This window comes from Delphinapterus leucas, chromosome 1 (assembly GCF_059928025.1).
Source record: "Delphinapterus leucas isolate spDelLeu-1000000601 "Yukka" chromosome 1, BTC_Dleu_Yukka2, whole genome shotgun sequence".
NCBI lineage: Eukaryota > Metazoa > Chordata > Mammalia > Artiodactyla > Monodontidae > Delphinapterus > Delphinapterus leucas.
Window position 1 is genome coordinate 46,246,165 of NC_143129.1, and position 26,302 is coordinate 46,272,466.

The 26,302-nt window shown below is 37.2% G+C and overlaps 1 protein-coding gene across 3 annotated transcripts in view; it reads right to left on the reverse strand.

The window, feature by feature from the left end:
• LPGAT1 (lysophosphatidylglycerol acyltransferase 1) overlaps positions 1–26,302 on the reverse strand; it is a 64,358-nt gene that overhangs the window by 37,124 nt on the left and 932 nt on the right. For 2 of the 3 annotated variants that reach the window (XM_022593438.3, XM_022593435.3), the window contains one exon: positions 25,441–25,705. In XM_022593438.3, the coding sequence (XP_022449146.1) occupies positions 25,441–25,678 (238 nt within the window). In that variant the 5' untranslated portion in view covers positions 25,679–25,705. The remainder of the gene's footprint in view (positions 1–25,440; positions 25,706–26,302) is intronic. The other variant, XM_089909501.1, reaches the window with a different exon arrangement.

Below are 26,302 nucleotides of genomic sequence, written 5' to 3' on the forward strand. Positions count from 1 at the left end.
AGCTTTTGGAGGGGTTGCTTAACTAAAAGAATAATAGTAGCATATATTATTAAATAGATATATAATTAATAGCCAACATTCATAGAATGCTTACTATGTGTCAGGCATTAATAATTAGTAAGAGAAAATAATTCACATTATTTTCCTATGTAATCTTCACAAAATCCCAAATGTACAGACACTGTTATCCCCAATTTACAATTGAAGAAAATGAGACACAAAAGGTTAAGCAGTATCTTCAAAGTTACACAGTTATGCAGTAGGGGAACTGGGATTCAAAACCACTGTATCATGCTGTCACTGCTGGCAGGCTACACCAAGGAACCTTGAGAACAGTAACGGGTAAGTTGCCCACACAGCCCCTGACGTTGCCCATGATTATGCCAAGAAGTGGGGTGGACAAGCCAAGTCCCAAAGTCCTCAACAAATAAGGTTAGTGGGCGGCAACAATAAGGAATGGTGCAGAAGCCAAGGATCAAGAGTTTTTTGCATGACAGCTGAATAATAAACAAGTCTAAAAAGGCAAAGAGTATCTAAGAAAAAAAAAAAAAATCAACATTGTCTTTGGGCCCAGGATACGGGTATCTTAAATTTAATGTGCTCAATACAGAACCAGCTCTTTACCCTAGTCTGCTCCATCTCAGCGAAGGACACCATCATTCACCCAGTCAGTTCAAGACCAAACCTAAGACCACTTTTGACTCCCCCCTTTCCTCAATTCTCCATATTTAATCCATCTCTAAGTCCTTTGGACTCTATCTCCAAAACACATCCTGCAACCTCTGTCTCTCCTTCTTTACTACTACTACTCTAGACCAAGCCATCAGTACCTCTTTCTTGGACTTCTGAAGTGACCTCCTAACTAGTCTTCTCACTTCCACTCTAGCCACCTGCTTAAAAGAAAACTTTAAAATAGTTGCTAATTTCAAATACCAGTATAATCTAAATCACCACTGGCAAGAATGGAAAAAGAAAGAGCAAGAAAGTCAAAGATAATAAGTGATAATTAACTCTAACTGGTATTGAGATTTGCTTTAACTTAAACCTAGACAGTTTCCAACAGGGGAGATATTGGTATCTCGGGAGAAGCAATTCTTCCTGCAGTCATCAGCACTGCAAAACTTTTAGCACACCTGGCCAACATTCTCTGTTACAACCCTCAAGAGCCTACACATTTCCAAACATCCCACCCCCACCTCTATCCATTTAAAACCACTACGTTAGAAAGTTCAAAATGATTTAGGTCAATATAATCCTGTGGTAAAATCAGAGTGAGGTTAAATAACAAATGAGAATAGTACAGACAACATGAGGACTAAGTGAACATGTGCTTATTAAAAACAAAGATCAAGCCCTCTGATGCCTAATCTTTACCCACTCAGCCCCAGGATATGGCAGCAAGAGTTTGGAGGAGTCTTCTCTAGGAAATCTGATCAGCTCAAGAGAAAAGATCTAAAAATATTGACATTTAGGATTCTCCAGTGAAGTATTCCAATCAGATTATCCTACAATGAGGCTTAGTGTGGACAAGACGCAGCCACAAACAGGGCTACCAATCAACTTTATAGTCCCCTACTCTTAAATAAGAACAGATGGTCAGGTATTACCAGATGCCCAGAAAAAGCCTTTAATGTGAAAGACAGAAAATAAAGCAGCCTATTAAATAAATTGATTTTATAGTCAGAAATCTTCCAAAAAATAATTATTCTGGCCCAGATGATTTCACTAGCAAATTCTGCCAAACATTTTAAAAAGAAATAACACCAATTCTAAACAATCTCTTCCAGAAAATAGAAAAGAACGGGAAAACTGTCAAGTTTACTTTATAAGGCCAGCATTACCCTTATACCAAAACCAGAAGCAAACAAACAAACAAACAAAACTATAGACTTATATCCATTAAAATCCTCAATACATGTTAGGAAATGGAATCCAATAATATACACTGCAACCAAGTAAGGTTTATCATCACAGGAATACAAGGTTGATTGAATATTAAAAATTAATCAGTGTAATAGTCCACTATATTAACAATCTAAGGAAGAAAAACCTCATGATTATATTGCTATGGTCTGAAGGTCTGTGTCCCCCTAAAATTCAATTGTTGAAGTCCTAATCCCCAAAGGTGATGGCATTAGCAGATGAGGACTTTGGAAAGTGATTAGGTCATAAGGGTTGAGCCCTCATGAATGGGATTAGTGCACTTATAAAAGAGATCCCACTGAGCTGTCTAGCCCATTCTACCAAATGAGGGCACAGTGAAAAGGCTATGAACCATGAAGAGAGCCCTCATCAGAAGGTGACTATGCTGGCACCTTGTCTTGGACTTCCAAGCCTCCAGAACTATGAGCAATAAATTTCTGTTGTTTATAAGTCACCCCGCCTGTGACATTTTGTTATAGCAGCTCAAACAGACTAAGACACACATGAATTGATGCACAAACAGCACTAAACAAATTCCAATATACATTCATGAAAAAAACTCTCAGTAAATTAAGAACAGAAAGGAATTTCCTCAATGTAATAAAGTGTTTCTACACAAAACCTATAGTTAACATAATATTTAGTATTAGTTATATATGAGTGCTTTCTCCCTAAGATTGAGAACAAGGCAAGGATGTCCAATCTCACCTCTCTTATTTAACATTATTCCAGAAGTCCTAGCCAGTTCAATAATGCAAAAATAAATAAATGAATAAATAAGAAAAAGAAATGAAAGTCATACAGGTTGGAAAGGAAGAGATAATTCTGCCCATATTCACAAATAGCATGACTGTCTCTGTAGAATGTCCCAATTAATCTACAAAAAGCTCCTATTATTAATAAGTGAGTTTAGCAAAGTTACTAACAGTAAGTATCAATCATATTTTTATACTAGTAATGAATGATAGGAAATTTTTAAAAATTAAATCCCACTTACAATAGCTCAAAAAATATACTTAGGTATAAATCTAAAACACATGGACAGGATCTGTACGCTGAAAACTACAAAGTCCTGATGAAAGAAATTAAAGAAGGCCAAAATGAAATGAATACCATGTTCATGGATTGAAAGATTCAACATATTAAAGATATCAATTCTCCCACAAATTGATCTACAAGTAAAACACAATTCTAATCAAAATGCCAAAAAGAACTTTTGCAGATACAGGCAATTGGATTCTAAAACTTATAAAGAAAGGCCAACAAACCAGAAAAACCAAAATAACTTTGAAAAGGAAGAATAAAGTTGGAGGAATCACACTACCCAATTTTAAAACTTACTATAAAGCTACAATAATCAAATGGCATGGTATTGGTGAAGGATCAGACACACCGATCAACAGAGCAGAAAAGAGAGTCCAGAAACAGACCACACAAATATGGCTAAATGATTTTTGACAAAGGTGTAAAGTCAATCCAATGGAGAAAGAATAGTCTTTTCAAAAAACAATGTTAGAAAAATATGAAACCTAAACCTTATACAACAATTAATAACTCATAAAAGAAAAAAAATCAGTAAATTGCACTTCATCGAAATTTAAACCTTTTGCTCAGCAAAAGACACTGTTAAGAGAATGAAAAGACTGGGAGAAAATATATGCAATCACATATCCAACAAAGGATTTGTGTCTCTGTATCCAGAATACTTATAGAACTTCCAAAACTCAGCAGTAAGATAACAAACCACCCAAGTAAAAACCAGGCAGAAAACTTGGACACCTCACCAAAGAGGATATAAGGATGGCAAACAACCATATGAAAAGATGTTCAACATCATCAGCCACTAGGGAAATACAAATTAAAACCATGACGAGCAACCACTATACATTTACTAGAATGACTAAAATTAAACATACTGATAATACCAAATTTTGATAAGGATGCAGAAAAATTGGAACTTGTAGACACTGCTGATAGAAATGCAAAATGTACAGCCACTCTGGAAACGGTTTGGCAGTTTCTTATAAAGTTAAAAATACACTTACCATCTGACCGAGGAAACCCACTCCTGGGTATTTACCCTAGAGCAGGGGTTAGCAAACTTTTTCTGCAAAGGGTCAGCCATTAAATATTTTAAGCTTTGCAGGCCACATATGGTCTCTGTTGCAAATTCTTCTTTTATTGTTGTTTTTTACAAACCTTTACAAATGTAAAAGCCATTCTTAGCTCATAGGGCCATATAAAAACAGGCAACAGGAAAATTTGGCCCATTGGGCATAGTTTGTTGACTCCTACCCTAGAGAAATGAAAACTTAAGTTAATACAGAAACCTGTACATGAATGTTGTACCAGCCTATTCATAACTGCTAAAAACTAGAAACAAACCAAATGTCCTTCAGTAGCTGAATGGATATAAACTGTGGTACATTCATACAATGGAATACGACTCAGCAACAAAAAAGAACATTCTAATGATATATGCAACAACTTGGATGACTTTCAAAGGCATGCTGAGTGAAAGAAGTCAGTCTCAAAAGGTTACATAATGCCTGAATCCATTTTATGACATTCTCAAAAAAGACAAAATTATAGTGAAAGAGAAACAGATCAGGGATTGCCAGGGTTAGAAGTTGGGGGAGAATGTGATTACCAAGGATAATGATGACTAAAGCGTGGCAGAACTACAGATAATTCTTGCTCTGTTATTTTTCTTTCTTTTCTTTATATTTTTCTGTTTTCAGCATTTGACTTATTACTTTTGTAATTCAGGAAGGTTTTTCTCCCCAGATCAAAGTATTAATGGAAGGGCTTCCCTGGTGGCGCAGTGGTTGAGAGTCTGCCTGCCGATGCAGGGGACACGGGTTCGTGCCCTGGTCCGCGAGGATCCCACATGCCGCGGAACGGCTGGGCCCGTGAGCCATGGCCGCTGAGCCTGCGAGTCGGGAGCCTGTGCTCCGCAACGGGACAGGCCACAACAGTGAGAGGCCCGTGTACCGCAAAAAAAAAAAGTATTAATGGAAGATACTACTACTGGGCTGCACTCTTTTTGTTTGTTTCTTAAATGTTCATTTTCTCACTTTCACTAACTAAAAACCTCTCCCCCTGAGTAGTTTGGTTCAAATGTATTTTATTAAACCACTGAGAGCTGAAGTAGCTAAGACTTTACATCTTACGTTTCTTTTTATAGTATGTTCCAATAAAAGTACTTCACTCTATGCAAAATGCTCAACTTGCTCAAAGTTTTGTTTTCTCAACCTTTTAAATAGCTTCTTACATTCACGTGTAAGTTGACCAACAGAACACTATACTAAATTCAGAGATGGGGATTTAAATCAAAGGTACTTTAATTTGTTTCCATTGGGAAAAGTGTAAGCAGTGGGATTAAGTACTATCTGCCTTAGGCTGCTAAAATGAGTAACTGGAAGAAGGGAAATTCTAACTTCTCCTAAAGGTAAAGGATTGCACCAAATTGCTAGGAAATAAGAGGGCAATGTAGGTACTTCTCTGCTTTGCTACTAGAGCTCTAAATAGTTTTAGAATCAGACTATTACATATGGTAGGGGTTTTGATTTTAATGAAGTTTACAGCTAGAAAGGAATTTACAGATATCTGAATCCAAGTTCCTCACTTCACAGATATTTTATCAAATACAAGAAACAGAACTCTACGGCTGCTTCTTGACTGACCGAATTAGTTGCAAAGAAAAACATACAGATGGTAAGGATAATTAATTTACAGCACCTCCTGCTCACTATCCCCCAAAGCACTTACTGATGTATTCATTCATCAACTAGTTTTATTCTCTTCATAGAGAAACAGGATTCTGCCACTGCGGGGGACATAAACGTATACAGGGGTTCTATCACAAGGTAATTAACTCATTAAATTCAACTATAGGAACTTAGCAAAAAAGAAAGAAAGAGAGAAAAAGTAAAAGGTGAGAGAAGAGAGAGCATGGAAGGGCAGAAATAAAAGTCTGAAACAGAGAACATTTTAAATAGTGCAAGCAATTTTGCCAGCCTTTCCAGTCCTCAGATCTATGCCCTGGAGGAAGCTTGAGACTGGAATTGTGAATCTGCTGTTCCTCATCAATTCAGCTGGCGTGTGCCTGTCATCAGGCCAGCATCTTACTGAGGCAGCAGCTCGCTGAGCTGGATGATTTCAGTTTTTTAAAAAATACATTTTCTTCCAAATAAAACTTAAGCAAACTTTTTAATTGATGTAATATGATCCCTGCCCTCAAGAGGTCTGCTCACTTATTGGGAATAAAAGATAAATTGGGGATTAATGCATTACACATGAAGATACGTACCACAGGAGGCAGGGAAAGAAGAAATCATTGGGAGCTAAAACATGAAGGGAAGAGATACCAAAGACATGGGGGAAATGGCCTTGAACAGACAGTTGCTACTGGAAAAAATGGAAAATGAGGTTCTATCTGTAAATAAGAGGTCAGATTACAGAGGTACTTTTAGAAGTCAGATACTACAATTTAGGCCAGGAGATATAAAATCCCTTTTCTTCTCACCAGGCAGGTGACATAAGTGAGGGAAGTGGGCTTCCTATATGACAGAAGAGAGCAGTGGGACTGTGTGAAAAACAGAGTGCATGCCCCACCCCCAAAGAGGGCAGCTACCTATCCAGCTCCAGGCTGTTGCTGAGATCTGGGAATGTGGCCCCGGTTACCAGACCCTCCAATTTTTTAAGAGTAATTGGAAATTTGAGAGTTTTTATGAAAGTTAAATAAAGAGGAGATAACAATGGAGGAAGGTTCCTGGGCAAGCAGGAAGGAATGGAATCTAAGCAAAGGGACTGGCTCTTGATAGAAAGGACATCCTGCAATGTAACAGGAAGAATAAAGGAATACCAAAAGATGTAGCTTAAGAGGTAGGCTTGGGCCAGGCTACTAGAGCACCAGAATTCTGCACATTATCTCACAAACCACAGAAACCCAGCAGGAAAGGAACTGACAATATGTGGGATGGAGGCAAGGGATGAAGGGCTGCAGGGATTTGGGAGAGTAGCTAGTTGTTAAGTGGGGGATTTTTTTTTTTTAAGGTGAGAATGTCTTTAGTATCTTTATATCCTGGAAGACTAAGAGCAAAGATAGAAGGAGATAGTAATCAGTAACGTGAAGCAAGAGAGATGGGATGTTAGCTTTGGGTAACAGACTTACCTACAGATGAATGGAGGTGCGAACAAGTTGGGGGAGGAGGACAGAGAACAGGGGAAGGCTCTCCACAGCACAGTTCCAGAGCACTAACCAAACCCATGGCAAAGAGGCAATGAGAGGAGTTAAAAAGTTAAAAAGAGAACTGCTCAGAAAATCACCACAAACGTAGATATCCTAAGTGGCGCTAAGCTAGACAAAATTGGGGATGCCCCTTAAAATGAAAGAGCAGAAAGCACATACAAGCATTCATGCCAGCCAACTGTCCAAGAAGCCTGAAGCAAAGAAGTTCATGGTTGGAGCAAGTATACCCTCTGGGTTGAGGCTTGGCCATATTCCTAAGCTTTGAAACCTAGGATACTGAAAGAAGAAAGTACTAAGAATATGATAAAAGGAGAAACGATTTAATTGTACCACATATTAGGAAAACTTTCTTATTTTAAAGGACTTTCACTCATATTCTCTCAATTGCCACAACAGCACTATAAGGCATAACAGGCCATATATCAATCTTATTTTTTTCTTTATGTGGGTGAATAATGTTTTTTTAACATCTTTATTGGAGTATTATTGCTTTACAATGGTGTGTTAGTTTCTGCTGTATAACAAAGTGAGTCAGCTATATGTATACATATATCCCCATATCTCCTCCCTCTTGTGTCTCCCTCCCACCCTCCCTATCCCACCCCTCTAGGTGGTCACAAAGCACCAAGCTGATCTTCCTGTGCTGTGCGGCTGCTTCCCACTAGCTATCTATTTTACATTATATCAATTTTATTTAAAGATAAGAATCTGAGAAGATACTGTAAAAGATAATACTGTGAGTAAGCGCTATAAATCTGACTGAAATCTAAGTCTGTTGGACCCTAAAACCAAACTATGGATAGCCCCTGTCTAATGAAATTATTAACCATTCAATTAAAAGGGAAGTGTGCTGTTTTCAAGGTATAATGAAAATAGCATGGGCTTTAGAGTAGAAGACTTTCATTCAAAGACCAGCTCCATCCCTTGCTAGCTCTGTCACCCACATTAAGCAAGTTACTTAACTTCCAGAAGTCTTCCTCTTCTCATTTGTGTAATGGGGTTGATATTACTTCCCTCTCAGGACTGCTTTCAATATTTATAGGAAGCCACATGTAAGCACTTGCTAAAAGGTCTGGCACATCAGGTACTCGATCAAGGTAAGTTCTTCATCTCACTGGAAGGATTACCAGTTATCTATAGCTTACACAGAAGTCAGTCTCCTCACGATAGAATTAAGTAAAAGGGATCGGAAAAGGCTTTTATTTTAACAGTAAATCTTATTAGAAGATAAACAGTTCCTAAAGGAACCAGAGAAACTAACTCAAAAAACATACGATAAATTGAAGAATCTAAGTCACAGGAAGAAAACATCATTTCTAGTATTAATAGGAGACATGACGTAGAGGAGAGAGTAAATAGACTAGAATACACTAAGGTGTAAAGCTCTTCTCACTGAGCATGGAGCTCAAACCTGGAGTCCACAGGGTCCATAAACGGACTTCAAAGAGTTGTAAACCTGTTGAAACTGTTTGTAAAACTGTGAGCACGTGCAAAGGTGCTGTGGTAAGCCAAAAAATGCTTCCCTACCCCCACTCCACAAGATACCCATGTCAAACCTCTGGAACCTGTGAATGTTACGTTGTATGGTAAAAGATGTGATTTAGTTAAGGATCTTGAGAAGAGGCACTAATTCTGGATTACCCAGATGGACCCTCAATCAGTGACAAGTGTCCTTACAAGAGACACACAGAGAAGACACATAGAGAAGAGGAGGCAGCCACAGGACCCTGAGGTAGAGCTTGGAGTGATGCAGCCACAAGCCCAGGAATGCTGAGAGCTACCAGAAGCTAGAAGAGACAAGGAATCTCACCCTAGAGCCTCTGCAGGGAGTGCAGCCCTGCTGACACCTTGATTTGAACTTCAGCCCTCCAGAAATGTGACAGAATTAAGGTCTGTTGCTTTAAGTGCTTCTGTAGTCACTTGTAATGGCAGCCATAGGAAATTAATATAGGTGTACCTTTCTGAGAGGAGGGTGCAGAGCTTTCATCAGACTCTAGAAGAGGTTCTTATGAACCCCAAAAGGTAAAAGATCTACTATGTAGAAGACTAAGCAAAACCACCTATAAACAAAGGAACTAGAAATTTTTTTAAAACCTGCAGAACAAGTAGTTACTTGGATAAGGTCCCATAGTTAGTAAATATTGAAGTAAGAAAATAACAAGCTTTCCTATGATATCTAATCCAATATTCATTTCACTATCTCTTGGAGTTCAACCCTACAAATGCATTAAAAGGCAGTGATTCCCAAACAATTAAATAGCCTGTTAAAAATATAGGTTCTCAGGCTCCATCTCAATATATTGATCAGAATCTCCAGGGTAGAGAAGTTCATATATGTACATGTTAAAGCTCCTCTGATAATGCAGATGTGCAGACAAATTTGGGAACTACTACTATCAGGCAAGGATCAGTAAACTTTTTCTCTAAAAGGTCAGATGGTAAACATTTTAGGCTATGCAGGCCAAGAGGCAAAATTGAGGATATTATATAGGTATTTACATAACAAATTTGTTTTCCAACACATTTCTACAAATTTTTTATTGACAAAATTCAAAATACAAAAATAACTGAATACAACTTTTTGCAATATTGGTCTACTCATGAGTAGAATAAAATTCTTTCTTGCGAGGGGTAAGATTTTACTTAATTGGGGTTCAAAGTTCGTGTTTCCTATCATCAGCTCAAAATCAGTTGCAAACCGTCATCTATAAAAACCTCCTGAGCTGGAGAGGACTTGCAAAACAAACAGGCAGTGGGCTGGATTTGGCTTAAGGGCTGTAGCTTGTCAACCTCTGCATGAAGGTCTAAGGAAGAAGAAGGAGCCACAGCCCCTGCCCTGAAGCAACTGATGAGTTAAAGAGACAGGAACAGCAAAGGTGAAATCAACAGTGAAAAACATGAAGCAGAATTCTGAATGTTTTATGTTGTAGAGCAGTGAGTCCTAACTGTTTCAAGTATGAAGAGTCTTTTTTAATGTCACAAAATGTGACAAACCCTGGGCGTGGCAATATGGGCACTCAGAGCACAGAGAAATGATACATGAAATCTGAGCATTTCACCAACACTTGTCTTACTGTCCTAGATTAGTAGCCTAATAAACAGTTGGCTTTATATCTTGTAACATTTACCCCCTCCATCATTAATAGACTGTTTCTCCAAGTGAGTGGTACAACAATCTGAAATTAATTTAAATTAAAAAAAAATGTGGCAGAGATCTAGGCTAGTAGTTTTTTTTTTAGCAATGAGTGAAAAGATCTGTAACACAAAGCAACTGTAAAGTCTATAATGCTTTTAAGGGATTTCTTATTAATCAGAACAGCAGCTACATATATTTGAAAAATATTAACATGTATTTATAAGACCCATTATTTATACAACCACAGATGTTACTTAATATGTGTATGGATTCTTGACCCCCTGAGAGAACTCTGAAGCACTGCCGAAACTCTCAGCCCAAAGGTTCATAACCACAGTTACAGAGTAGATGCCAAAGAGGTTCAGAAAGAAGGAAACAGTAGAAACTGGAGTAGGGGGCAAGGACATCATAGGCTTAGACAAGGAGATAAATTTTCAAAGAAACTGAAGAACAGATTTTAGGGACAGGAAGAATATGAATGAGAAAATGCAGAGGGGCCAAGGGAAAGCAGCCTTACTGAATAAGAGTTGAGAACAGGATCAGATTATGGAGGCCCTGCCTTGCTGCCTGCCTCTGTCACCAGAGCCAGCATCTAAGTGCTTTCCATGTTTCATCGTATCATGGAGCCCTGATTAGCTTTCTCTCATTCAGTCTTAGAATAGATTCCTAAATACCTGAGGCATGTAAGTAAATGACCCTGGTTTCATCAGGTACAACTCTAAGTGGATTGAAAGCTAAACTTTTAAATCTTAAAAAAAAATTTTAAAGCCTTCCCTTGACCCAATTTCTCTCCTGCAACTATCACTCTCTATTCCTTCAGAGCCACGCTTCTGGAAAGTCATACATTCACGTTTCCATTTTAGCTCCTCCAGTCACATTCATCTCCAACCCACTCCAAGCTAGTTTCCACTTCTACCACCTCAACGAAGCTGTTCTTGCCAAATCAATGAAAGGCTAAACCAGCTCTCATCTTACAAAAGGTAAACTCTCAGCAGCTCTCATGGAGAGCCCCAGCCCTGGAACACTGCTGACTCTGACACACACTTGTAGGGCAGGCATTCATTCTACTTCTCTAGCTGCTCCTTCCCAGGCTCTACCACCCTCCTCTCCCCAACCTCCAAATGTTGGCATGCCCTCAGTGTCTGACCCTGGGCTTCTAATCATTCAGTACTTACAATCTCCGTAGGTGAACCCACCCATCGCCATGGCTTTAAATACCATGGGTAATTTCCCAATTTATCTTTCTAGCTCAGGTTTCTCCTCTGAGTTCTAGACTGCATATCCATGTCTACTTCAGAGCTACACTTAGATGCTTCTCACTCAGCCTGTGCTCAATTTTCATCCTTCCTCTCGACACTGCTCCTTCTGTGGGCTTCCCTATCCACCCAGCATCTCACACCAGAAACCTCATGGTCACCCGCATCACCTGCGCACGTATTCCATCCTTTATGTTCAATCCCTCAGCAAGTCTTGACAGATTTCCTCCTATAAAACTCTCCAATTAGTTCACTCCTTTCCATCTCCACTGCCGTCACCCTTGGGCCAAGCAACTATCTCCTCACCAGGGGAAGCTGAGACTCTTCCAGAGGGTATCGCCTGCACACTCTCACTTCTCTCTAGTCCATTTCCACAAAACAGGCAGAATTACAGATACGAATCTGATTTCATCGTTACAGTTACAAATTTCAGATACGAACCTGGGTTCATCATTCCCTTGCTTAAAATCCTTGCATTGTTTCCTCTTAGGATAAATTTCAAAATCCTCAGTAAGGACTACAAGGCCTCAGTGGACTTGGCCTCATCGGCTCACCCCCACCAACACCAACACCCCTACTACTCTGCTCTTCATTCACTCCATGCTGCAGCCAACCTGGCCTTCCCTTTGCTCCTCAAACATGACAAACTCTTTTCATGCTCTGTATATGGGGCTCCTCCCCCAGCATCACCTGGTCCACTCATACTTGAAGTCTGAGTCTCCATATCACTTTCTCAAGGAGGCCATTCCTCCCTGACACCATCATCTCCAGAACAAGCTCTCTGTTACTTATTCTTATAGCCTCTATACTTGTTGTTTTCACACTTGTGATTACACGGTTATCATGTGACTCCTTCTGTCTCCCACATGAAAAAGTCAACAGAAGCTGTCCTGTTTTATTTGTCACTGTTTTATTTCCACCACCAGCATGGTGCTTGATGGAGAAGGCACTCAAATATTTGGTGTTAGAATAGGTGACTGAATGAATTAGAATGTAGTTAAACATAAACTGCTTTGAAGCATTTCATTTACAAACATAAAATTCAGTTAATATTTTAGTTAGACTATGGCTTAAATTACTAATAATAAATTATTTTTATTTATTGATTACAGCACAAGAACTATATTGAGATATACTATTAGCTAAGTGTGAATATCCTCAAATGTATTTCTAAAACTATTCCATAAAGTTAGCTTTTATTCATTTAGACATACCTTTCCCCCAAAGGTTAATATAATTGTTTTCCTAGGCATTAATATAATGATAATAATAATGGTAATAATAATATTATTATTATTTATAGAAACATCATGCTATTCACTTTACATTTAAACTTCACAAGAGATAAATATTATAACCTCCATTTTTAAAGATGGTGAAACTGAGGCTCAGAGAAGTTAAGTAACTAGTTCAGTAAGTTAAGTAGCTAGTAACTATAACTAGTTATACAACTAACAATGGGTGGTAGCAGGACTCAAACTCAAGTCAATGTTTTGGGACTTCCCAGGTAGCGAAGTGATTAAAAATCCGCCTGCCAATGCAGGGGATGCAGGTTCGAGCCCTGGTCCGGGAAGATCCCACATGCCGTGGAGCAACTAAGCCCGTGCGCCACAACTACTGAGCCTGCGCTCTAGAGCCCATGCTCTGAAACAAGAGAAGCCACCGAAATTAGAAGCCCGCGCACCACAAGGAAGAGTAGCCCCCGCTCAAGGCTACTAGAGAAAGCCTGCACACAGCAACGAAGACCCAACGCAGCCAAAAATAAATAAATTAAAAAAAAATTTTTGTAGGTCAATGTTTTTTTCTAATATGTCGTGCTGTCTCCAATATCATACTTATTTAGCAATAACTATTATTTGTTAAAAATACAACACCTGTATATAAGTATTTGAGGCTTAAAACAGCTTTAAATTATTTCAGCTTTAAAATGATTGCCTAATTTAGCCTCTCATATACAAAAACTAATTCTATCCCACCCATAAAAAACAGCCTGTGACTCATTCAAAATGACATCCTATTTCCTTATCCATGTAATCCATACTTTATTCTACAACATAAATTTAGCTTCTAGTTAATTTTCTTCTCTGCAAAGACCTCAATTAACTTTAAAATTAAATTAACTTTAAAAAATGGAACCATCACATGAGCGGGAAATCTGTATATTGAGCTCCATTTTTCAGAAAACTTTTCGCAGGAGCATTTTGAACACATAGTTCATAGCAAACTCAACTATTCCCAAAGCCATCCATCAAAGTAGAAACTATGCCAAAAATCCTTTTGGTAGAAATTAATCTAAATCACACTCTCTAACACAGCATTATACAAATCAATAACTTTGCTAACTGGCAGTAGGCAGTCAATAAGCATTTGATTGATCAATCACACAAGATACTTCTACAATTAAGGTCCTGTTTTCTTGACAGAGCAACAGGAAAGAAATATCGTTATTCCTAATCACACTATTTCTAAGACAGCTCCTAGTGAAATACACAGCTAGTAAGCATTTCCTCAACACAGAGGTAAAAAGGGGTGATTTAACCCAATTATGAATGTTAATTCTTGAAAAACACGGTTTTCAGTAAACACTTTTAAATCCAAAACAGCTTTAAACTAGTTCTGATTAGTGAACTAGCCTCATTATTGAAGTCATTATACATATCAAAAAGGATCATGAATTTTTAAAGAATTAAAATACAGCAAAATATACTTAACATTAAAACTTAGTACAAAACTACAGTAATAAAGAAAGCGTGGTACTGGCATAAGGACAGACATATAGATCAATGGAACAGAATTGGGAGGCCAGAAATAAACCCATATGGCCAACTGATATTCAACAAGGGTGCCGAGATCATTCAATATGGAAAGAATAGTCTTTTCAACAAGCAATGCTAGAACAACTGGATATCCTCCACATGCAAAAGAATGAAGTTTGGACCCCTACCTTACACCATATAGAAAAATTAACTCAAAATGGATCAAAGATCTAAACATAAAACCTAAACTCTTAAAAGAAAACATAGGTGTAAATCTTCGTGATCTTGGATTAGGCAGTGGTTCCTTAGATGACACGAAAAGCACAAGCAACCAGTGAAAAAATAGACAGGGTATAGTATATCAAATACGAAAAAAATCTTATAACTCAATACTAAAAAGACAAATAATCCAATTTAAAAATGGGCAAAGGATTTGAATAGACATTTCTCTAAAGACATATATAAGCACATGAAAAGATGCTCAACATCATTAGTCACTAGGGAAATGCAAATCTAAACCACAATGAGCTATCACTTCACATCCACTACGATGGCCAAATTAAAACAACAACGACAACAAAAACCCAGAAAATAATAACTATTAGTGAGGATATGGAGAAATTGGAACTCTTCTACACTGCTGGTAGGAATGTACAATGGGACAGCTGGTATGGAAAATAGTTTGGCAGTTCCTCAAAAAGTTAAACATAGAATTATCATATGACCCAGCAATTGGACTCCTAGGTCCAAGAGATTTGAAAACATATGTTCACCCCCAAATTTGTATATGAATGTTCATGGAAGCATTATTCACAACAGCCAAAATGTGGAAACAACCCAGATGTTCATCAACTGATGAATGTATAAACAAAATGTGGTCTATCCATACAATGGAATATTATTCAGACATACAAAGGAATAAAGTACTGACACATGTTACAATATGGATGAACCTTGAAAACACTATGCTATGTGAAAGAAGCCAGACATATAAGGCTAAATATTGTACAATTCCATTTATATGAATGTCCAGAATAGGCAAATCCATACAAAGTAGAGATTAGAGGTTGCCAGGGGTTGAACGGAGGAGGAAATGGAGAGTGACTGCTAAAGGGTTTGGGGTTTCTTTTGGGGTAATGAAATGTTCTAGAATTAGTCAGCGCTGATGGTTGCACAATATTGTGACTATAGTAAAAAACATTTATTTGTTAAATATAGTGAAATTTATGGTATGTGAATTATATCTCAATTTATATATGTATATGTAAATTTTTAACATATATAGTAAAGTTATATTGATCATAGTTTAGTCTTTTGATGATTCAAAAACATCTTGATGTGTTTAAATTTACAGGTGTTTTATCCCTTAAAGTGTCAAATAATGTAAACTCCAAGTTAATAGCATATGCAAAGTGTGTTTATATACCTGATTCATAATGGTTTCTTAAAGTTTAATGAGTAATAAAAAAGTTTGGGGTTTCCCTGGTGGCGCAGTGGTTGAGAGTCCGCCTGCCGATGCAGGGGACACGGGTTCGTGCCCCAGTCCCGGGAAGATCCCACATGCCGCGGAGCGGCTAGGCCCATGAGCCATGGCCGCTGAGCCTGCGCGTCCGGAGCCTGTGCTCCGCAACGGGAGAGGCCACAACAGTGAAAGGCTCGTGTACCACAAAAAAAAAAAAAAAAGAAAGAAAGAAAAAAGTTTGGGGAAAAGTGTTTTACTAGCAAAACTTGATCAGATCTACCAAACCTTAAGAAAAAGTATAACCTCATAACTAAAATTTATGCATGCTTTTTACAATACTATTTTAAAATTATCTGCACTATAATTTAAAGAAACAGAAATCAACTAGACTTGCTTTGTTTTTCATATTCAAAACATGAAAAGCAAAGAGAATAACCAATTTTTAATAATCTAGATTTTTATATGACTATATTCAAAAGAAGAATTGAGACATTCTACTAATTAATGAGTGTACAAATAACAGGAAACATTTCACTGGGCTAGTAATACGGTACATGAAACTTGAAAAACCCGTGACCACAGTTCTTACTAATGGAACTTTATTTTTCAGTTTTCATCACAGGCCTCTGCTACATGAAATCAGCAGCTGAGGTCACTAACAAGCTTTCAGTTTTAATGGTAGAACTCGTTAGTATATAGGCACTATTAAGGCATATAAATGCAAAACTATCATATGCCCAGCAGAAATAGCCTAGTAATTGTTACTTGAGTATTTTTTAAATGAACATCATCTGAGCCTCTGGGGTCCAGGCAGGTAATGTAAACGAGCAAAGCAGGTCCAGAGTAAAACAAGGAAGGCGTGGGCTCTTGGGTGAAGTGGAGAGCACAGGCCCATCTAAAGGAGGCGGTCATCACTTAGCTCCAGCAAACTGCTGCTGGATGTGAGAGCCCCACACAGCCAGATTTCTAATTTCTCAAGAGCTGGAAATCTTGGTTTTATCTTTTGCATTTTGGGAAATCCCCCTAATTTTGAAATGTTGGCAACTAATTAAAAGAAAAGTTGAAATACTGCGAAGATCAAATAAAGCCCATCAGCTGCTGAATAGGGCCACTAGTTTGCAAACTCTGAAAAGAAACTCTGGAAACTAGTTTGTAACAGATAAACTATAAATATACCATATTTAATAGAGATAATACACTTTTTATTTTACTAATATATATTATATATACTTAATATATTTAATCATTATAATATACTATAAATATATTTTCAAAATTTGGGGGCACTAGTCATCCTTAAAGTCTTCAAGGTGGTCTATAGACCAGACCCTAGAGAGCAGTAGTAATGTTACATTTCATTCATATTCCTTACTCAAGTATCAAAGGTAACTCACTTCTTCCATTCATTTTGGTGACATTTTCTGACTGTAGCCAAGTGGAAACAGAGTGGATATCTTAACTATACTCCAGTGATAAGTATTCCAAGAATCAAAACAGTTTGAGAACCAAAGCCCAAAACAGTTTAGGAGGAAAAAAAACCTTGGGGAGGCTATTTCTTGCTTTTGGACAGACCTTAAAGAAAATTAATTATGTAATAAAGTTGGTCTCCATTTTATAATAATCAACTAGTAATGCATTAGAATGGAGACAGAGTTGACTGAATTATAATTACATAGCTGAATAAAAGTCTTATGTTGTACTTTCTGGCATAAACACAGTAGAGTTATAGACGTGAATCTTCCTGGAAAATATACATAGCAACAAGGAGAAAGAGGAAAAGAAAACCTCACAAAACTTTTCCAGCAAACCTAGGAGAAAAAGAAAAATACAAAAACTCCAAAATACATGAGATCTGACTGAGATCAAACAAAGCTGATATCAGACAGAATCTATATTGGGAGTGGAGAGCAGAGACAGAGACAGAACGTGTGGCATGTGATAAGGAGGGCCCAATAATGGCAGATCTCAGAAAGCAACAGCAAAACCACACATTCTTAAGGAGAGGGATTTACACTGGCATGCTGTGGCTGTGTCCCTCCAGTCACAGCTGCAAAGGAAGGAGTGGGAAGTCCAGAATTGGTGGCAAAAAGCCTCCTAGACTCAGTCTGGTTTGGAGAGGCAGAGGACTTGTGGCAACACAGAGAACACACCCATGCGCCATATGTAAAAAAAACTATCTCTGAGGCAGAAATCTGGAAATATACCTTGGCCCCACCCACACCTCCTACAAATAACTGAGGAAAATCCAATTTACTAAATCACAGGGAATAAAAAGGTAACTGGCACAGCACTGACTTGGAGATACTATAAGAGAAATGGTAGAAACGAGCGGCATAACGTACCAGCTGTCAAACAATACTGCTAGAAAAACATTACAATGCAGAAGATAAAACTATAACTAAATATTCTTGCATGAATTTAAGAAAATCAATGAAGCCACCCCACTATGAAGAAGCTCACAAAGCATAAATAAAATAAGAACTCAAGGAAGAACTGTCTAGACAACAGGAACAAAGGAAGCATGAATTGGCAGAACTCAAGGAAGAAACAGAAGAAAAAACAAAAGCATCACAGAAATGAAGAAGAAACTGAAAGCAGAACAAAGAGACACTGCAGAAGACACAGTAAGAGACATTAAAGACAGAAACAAACAAATGAAAAAGTGTTTAAAAGGGTTAAAGAGAAAATAATAAACAAAAAAGATATACAAAGGGAGATCCAACAGACATATAATTAGGGTCACCAAGAAAGAAAACCAAAATGATCAAACAAAATAAATATTTAAAGTTATAATTAAAGAAAACTTTCCTGAAATAAAAATAGATTTGAATCTACATATTAAAAGGCACACATGTGCCAGTATATCCTACGCCACCATATCCTAGTAAAATTACTAAATATTAGAGACAAAGAGAGAATCCTTTGGGGCCAATAGGCAAAAAGATCAAATCATTAATCATGGGAAAAAATTCAAGTTGGCTTCACACATCTCTACAGCAACATTTAATGCCAGAATACATCTGCACAACACCTGTAAGATACTCAAGGAAAGAAAGAGTGAGCCAAGGATTTTATACCTGCTAAGCCATCCTAAGTGTAAAGCAACAAAAAGAAGTTCTGAAAATGCTGTAAGAATAATATTCCCATATTATTTTCATGACTCGTTATTGAGAAACTACCAGAGGACAAACTTTAACCAGCCGCAGGATAACTGGGAAAAACTTCTGCAAAAGTGCTTGGGTGAGCATTATATATATATTTAACTGAAAAAGTAAGACTAAAACAGAAAGAGATAAAGGTGATAAAATAGAACACAAACATTATAGGCTATAACAATGCATAAATTCAAATAACAAAAACTGGGTGAAGGAAGAAAGTGAGCAGGAAGTATAATAAACTTACTGCTTACCTTGATGTTAACAGCTGGGAGTCAATAGATAGCCTTAAAGCTCACAAATCAAGCAGTAGAAGTAAAAGCATACATAATAGTGCAAATGTAAATACAATTGTGAATAAATACTATTCACTATTGAGTAAAACTGGGTGATGCAGAAGAGAAAGGGGAAGAGAGAAGAGAGTATTTTAAAAGAATTTTACCTTTCTTCATAGAAAACAGCTAATACTATGAATAGAGAACTAAAAATATCCTATAAAGTAACTAATAAGACAAAAATACAAACCTTTCTAAATATCAAAAGAACAAAAAAGCAAAGAAAGACTACACAGTGAAAGACTTAACATTTATATAATTAAAAACAGAAAACACAAAATACAATGATAGAGCCCAGACAAAACATGTCTGACATATCAATAAATGTAAATGGATTCAACTCATATTGAAAGAGATTTTCAAATTGACTCATAAGGCAAAACCTATCTCCATGCTGATTTAGAGATACATCTAAATCAAAATAATTTAAATAGTTTGAAAACAAAAGGATGGGCAAAGATATACACAGCAAATGTAAAAATAAAGAAAGTAGGAATTATTTGACCCAGCTCTTTCTGACTCCAGAATCTAAGTCTTACCTATAAACAAAAACTGCAAATAACGTTTCATGTGCTTCTGTAATAGTGCATGTATAGGGTATGTGTACATGAATGAAGATGCCTTATATATTTTTAAAAACTATAACAAATTACTCAATTATATACAGTTTTTGAAATAAGACTAGATATCAAATTTCTGAGTTTAAAGAATTTAGTAATATCTACCTTTAATGGTATATAAAAATTTTTCCATATAAAAATGGTAATGGTATATAAATGGTATAATGGTATATAAAAATTTTTCCATATAAAAATCAAAACACTACTGAAAACTCCTCACCTGGATTTATGTCAAGATAAGCTGTTGATCTAAAAGCATGCAGTAACTCCTTATTCTGATGACAATCTACTGTCAAGCACTCAAATACTAAAATTTGAGTTGTTCTCTGAATTTTAAGGAAGTGGCATTTTATGAAATTTATAGTATACTACAAATTATTCTGTTGAAGCAACAATTTTTTTTTAACCTCTTGCAGAAATCCACAGCTATAATATTGCTTTCAGGTGTTAAAGATCTGTAGCTTCAGAAAGAGATTTCATGCCTCAGAAACAAAAATATGGGTAGTAAAAATTAAGAAACATTCTAGGAATATTATATAAAGGTCAATAACGGCTCTATAAATACAAAAGTACACTTGTGGCAGCATCAACTCAGTTAATGCATAAGAGGAAGTAACTGTGAAATCTGTTTCAATTTCAACATCAATAATAAAAGGGGGGATAATAATAGTATCAACCTGATAAGACTGCTGTGAGCATTAAATGACTGAAACATTTAGCACACTGCTTGGCTTATATTGCAATAAATGTTAGCTAATATTATCATCACAAAGATATAAATTTCAAACTGATGTATTATTCAAATCTTTTAAATCTATTATAATTACTGATGATAGAATTAGCCCCACAGAGAAATATTTCCCTAATGGAAAAAATAAAAGAATGTAAAGCTGCTCCTTTCCTAAATGCCCTACTCCCTCTCTGCTACCACCTACCCCTGGGGCGAGATCAGGAGCCCTTCCTCTTCCATCCCATGGTACACATCCATTAGAGCATTATACCAGGATGTGTTCATTGTTGTTGGCACTGTCTTCCCCACCAAGGCTACTGTGAACTCCTTAAAGTCAGTGATTATGTCTTTATGCATCTCAACACCTCCAGGGCACCTGTTCCCACACATAATATAAGCTCAATTAAGGTGTGTTAAATTAACAAATGTGGTATTGTAGGTTTTGTGTGTGTGTGTGTGTGTGTGTGTGCGCGCGCACGTGTGTGAAAAACATGATCCAGTTCAGGGTTTATATTCTGTGGATTGCAATGATCTTGATTACAGACTGAGCTGCCTTAGCTGCCTACCTTCCTGAAAGGTCTGTTATCAAGATCAGGAAGGAAGGCAGCTAAGGCAGCTCAGCTGGGACCAAGAATGAAAGAAGGGATCATTCAAGAAATATTTAGACACTTACAGAGTACCCTGTGAGCACCAGGCAATGAACCGGGCTCTAGGGTTGTAAAGAAGACCACATCTCTGTCTAGAGAGCTCACAGCCCGGTGGGCACGGAGCAGGTAAGGATCTCCCTCCTACTAGTTAAGTAGGGATGCTAAAGTTAAAGCTAGATCAAGACAGCTGATGCCCAGAATTCTCCTAAATTTCAGTGCTCTTTCCACGAGAACAATGCCTTTCAAATGTTGACAGGGCTCATAGTAAAAAATGTATTCTGTAGCACTACCCAGTACAGACACGTACACTTCTGGTATTTTCTATTTAATTATTTTCTATTTCACTTTTTTTAAATGTTCATCTTGACACATTAAATTGGTTTATGACTCAAAGGTGGAAAAATACTGCTCTAGAAGATATATTTTAAAACTCTCTCTAAAATGTCAAAGTCAGATATAATTCCTAATAATTAATTTTTCTCACACAACGAATGTCCCAGCAAAAAAAAGTAAAACACTATCAAATAATCAAATAACCCCCAAAGACTAACACAGAGCCATGACAGCTGTCAACTGGGGAGTGGGAGGAAGCTAAACCTAATCTCCATCAGCTTTCTCTAAAGTAAATACCCGATCTAAGGGAAAGAGCTATTGCTAAGCAAAAAACAGGGGGCTTGGTGGCAAGTCCCCTGGCACCTCAGCTCTCTTCCAGACAGACTGTGGCCCAAAAGACTCTCATCATCCTACACAAGAAATTCTGCAGCTTCCACTTACGTTGAATATTTTTAAATTATTTTGTGTAAGAGACTTTAATTAAATGTGTTTGGATGGGGAACAATGAATTTATTAAAATAAGTGAATGAAAATCAAAATAAACATCTTATTTTAACAAAATCTCTCACTGATATTTGCCAATCTTCACTTAAATTGAGGGCAGGGGAGTGTACTGATTTATCCCAGATCTGAATGAAGCATGAAGAAGTGAATCATTAATTAAGGTAATAGGTTTTTTTTGGTTTGCTCTTGAAATAAGAGAGCAAGGCAGTATACAACTTTTCCTCAACATAAGATGCTTATACAGCACTTCCCACTAAAGGAAATATGATAACAACAATCATCACTACCTAGCTGCATATTAGAGATGAAGAAACCCCAACATTCTCAGTTATTTCAAGAAATGTATTCCCCTGAACAGATGTAAAGTCAGAAACACGCAGAAAGACCAGAAAATCCCTTTCCCTCCTCTGTGTCCACAGACAGTACTCCAGCTCTGAGAACGCAGATTAAGTACAAGAACGTCCAGTCAAGCTCTTGGGCTTTACTAGCCTCACCATTCCCCATGCAAGAAGCATGTCTGAGTTTAAAGGACTCATTTTTTGTGACATTTGCCTCAAATTAAAGGACAATTTTATAAAACTTTAATAAATCTTCCTGTCCTCCCCAAAAGAAATCTGTTTAGAACGATGTTGAGAAAAATATTCTTTTATAAAGATAAAATGCATTTTTTTCTAAGAAAAAGGAGAATGTCATACCTATTATTTATCAGCTCCATCCAGTAGAACTTTCTGTGATGAGGGAAGTGTTCTATTATCTCACTGTCCAATACAGTAGCCACTAGCCATCTAGTACCGAGCACTTAGAATGTGACTGGTGTGGCTGAGAAACTGAGTTTTAAATTTATTTCATTTTAATTAATTTAAATTTAGCCATATATGGCTGGCAGCTACCATTTGGGGCTGTGTAGATTAGATAATTAACTTAAGTCCTCAGCAGCAAAGCTGAGTAATTGACTTACCTTAGACAGAATGACACAATTTGAAAATATATTCTATACCAATATTCAATTTTCAGCTTCCTAATTAATATTTAGTTAACTAACATTTAAAGTTTCCTCAGAAGTGGCTTTTCAACAAAGTTTGGCAATTTTTATTCTAGAACGTGAACACACTAGATCTGCTGAGCAGGATTCCTTTGGCAACGTTCAATTTTCCATCTGTGAAACTTAAGCACAGGGAAAGGGGAAAAAAACCAACTTAGGCCCACCCTCCTCTTGATACAAAGGTAAGAAATAAAACACATAATCTATACAAAGCCTAATACAACCTCCTAGACCCTTCTGGGAACATCTGCTCACCAACCCTTGCTTATGTTTGCTTCTTTAGACCCAGTCGTGGCTTTCAACAAAAGTCATTCCTACATTTGCTTGACCTTTTGACTGTGCTCTGTTATGACCAGACCCTCTAGAAGTATTCTGCTTATAGAAAGACCATTTAAAATGTACACACTAAAATATCCTATATTTAAATGAGACCAACTGATCAAATGGTCAAAAAGCAGTAGCTTGAAGAAGAGCAGATGCTTCAGAGAGACTAAAATATGCAGATCATGCCAAGACCACCTTCCAAGCAGGTGGCAAAAGAAAATGCGTAGCTCTATAGGCAGCAAGGATGAGACTCCCCAAGAAAATATGCTTAAAAATACACTGCAGCCTTGCTGTGGCCACAGGATAACTAACTTTAACTTCAATCAGCACCACTGCACTCCTTACAATCTCAAGGTAAATGCCAAATTATTTTTTTCAAGCTTCTCATCATGCTAATACTTATACGCAAATATTCCACAAACACACACACAGGCACAAGTGTTTCAGTAATTTCATTATTTTTAAGTAGAGTGAACTTCTAGAACTTGTATCTAAAAATACTATGAGCTCATTTAAAACAAGCAAACTTAAGTATACTGTGCAAAGAACAAAGCCACTCATACCGCATAGCATACTGGGGAAAGCTCAGACTATACAGAGCAAAGCAATTCTATGACAGCAGTGCAGTTCAGGTAAGAATTCAACACCATAGATGAAAACTTCATTTTTTTTCCTCTCCCACTACTACTGCTACCACCAGGTCCCAAAAAAAGGACTCAAAGTTCACCTACTGTATCTAAAGAGCATTGGGATCTCAACAAGACACATAACAAAGAAGCAATGCCTACACTATTCCCCAGGCTTCAGGTCTTGCAGAATAATAAATGGCATTGACAGAAGGAGAAAAGGCTTCATCTGGGGCAACTAAGAGCACTCTGATCTAGCAAGAGACTGTCAGACTCCATAAAAGCTGTGTGCTGTCAGTGCCCTCACATGTGTGGATAAAATCTGGAGATGTAGCCTGGGCAGGAAAGAGGGAGACAGAAAATTTTCAATGGGGAACTGCAGTGCAGTTCCACCCTAAGAGTGCCCTCCTCACTCTTCCAAGATACGACCTACAGCACCTGCGGCACTATCTCTAAGGAGCTTATCAGCTATAGAATTCTATGATAAAGTCTCAATGTCTAAGACAAATGCCAGAAACCTCAGTGCCTTTTTCTTTATCCTAATTCTTAGAGGAAAAAAGTCAAATAAATATAATAAACAATACAGAATTTTCACAGCAGGGGCATAAGTTCTCAAAGCACATAAGGCTTATAAACAGAAAAAAACCACTACTTATTCAGTTCTTTAAAAGTTCACTTCAGAATAGAATTAATAAAAATCTACTAAAAGACACTCAGAAGATAAATTAGCTTAACAGGGATAAAACTTAATTTCTTATACTTAATATTCTAATATAAAATTATGAGATAAAACATAGATTCTAGTAAACAAAAGAAACACGTAACAGAAAAGAAAGCCATTTTTTGCTTGGCTTCAAATGTGAACACAGTACGTCACACTGTGAAAAAACTTATTAAACTATCTTAGCACAAATGGGGCTCAGTACTTTTTCTTAATGCCCAATGATTATGGGCTAAATATCTCACCTCTTCATTTTCAAAGCCCCGAAGCCCTATAAAACTCACTCCTACTCCTCTAGGAGAGCTTTCACATACTGGTTTTAATAGACGTCAATCATTTTAAAACGGTATTTAAGGAATTTATCAATATATAATTATGAAATTATACTTCTGAAAATATCATTCTTCCTAAATTAGGATTCTGGAAAAAAACAACTCAATAGAATTGTTTTCTATTTATTTTTTCAATAGTCAAAGCATCTTCCACCCAAAGTGTAATATATATATATATATATATATATATATATATATATATTTTTTTTTAAATCATGGCTCCTGACTTAAGCATAACATTACAAAATTTTTAATATGCATTAAAAAAGTGCTCCCACTCTTACCTGTATATCCAGCATACCATCCCCAAGAAGCCACCATTCCTAAAAGCCATTTGTACATGATTCCTTCAATATACCAGAACCGCTTACTGTCCAGCAGTCGAAGGGGCTGAAGCACAATTACATAGCAGATGTAGGAGGAAATAGCAACCAGGTTGTTGGCGACCATGAAGGCAAATCTCATCAGGGCTTTCACCAAGATCCAGCCCAGCCACGGAGCTTCTTCCAAAGTCACAGCCATTCTCACATTGGAGACTCTCCTGTCTTTCTGAGATGAAAAGAAAATTCATTTAAAAAGGAAAATGGATTAAACACATCTAGATAGTCACCAACAGAGAAATCACCTCCAGCACAAAAATAAATGAAAAAATCGAGGGTCTAAGCTTTCTTAGTGTATTACCTCGGCGATCTGTCCGGGAAATTCCAGAGGGGGACAGAGAGCAAGGGAGGAGGAGCCGCACAAGGTCAAGGGAGCTGTTCACGGAGGCACAGCTATGTCATAATATATTTAGCAAATGATAACACTATTCCCACCAACTAATCTGTGGCCGGCCCGCACCGCGTCTGACTGCAGTCTTCTGTTGGACTTTAACGAAGAAAAATAGACCCACTTGCTTCACACACGCTCAGTTATCTCCAAACTGACGATACGAGTGAAAAGACGACTAAAACGGGGACCTCTAGATCAAATCTCCCAGACACTGCGACCTCGGTACCCTCACCACGACCCTTCCTGCACTGATTCATTCCTTTAAAAGGTCTCTCGCGTTAGCAAAAAGAGTTAAGTTGAAATTGTTCATTTGCGGCAAATCGGGTTTTGTGTTCCTTTTTTTTTTTTTTTTTTACAGAAAAAAAGGGGGGCGGT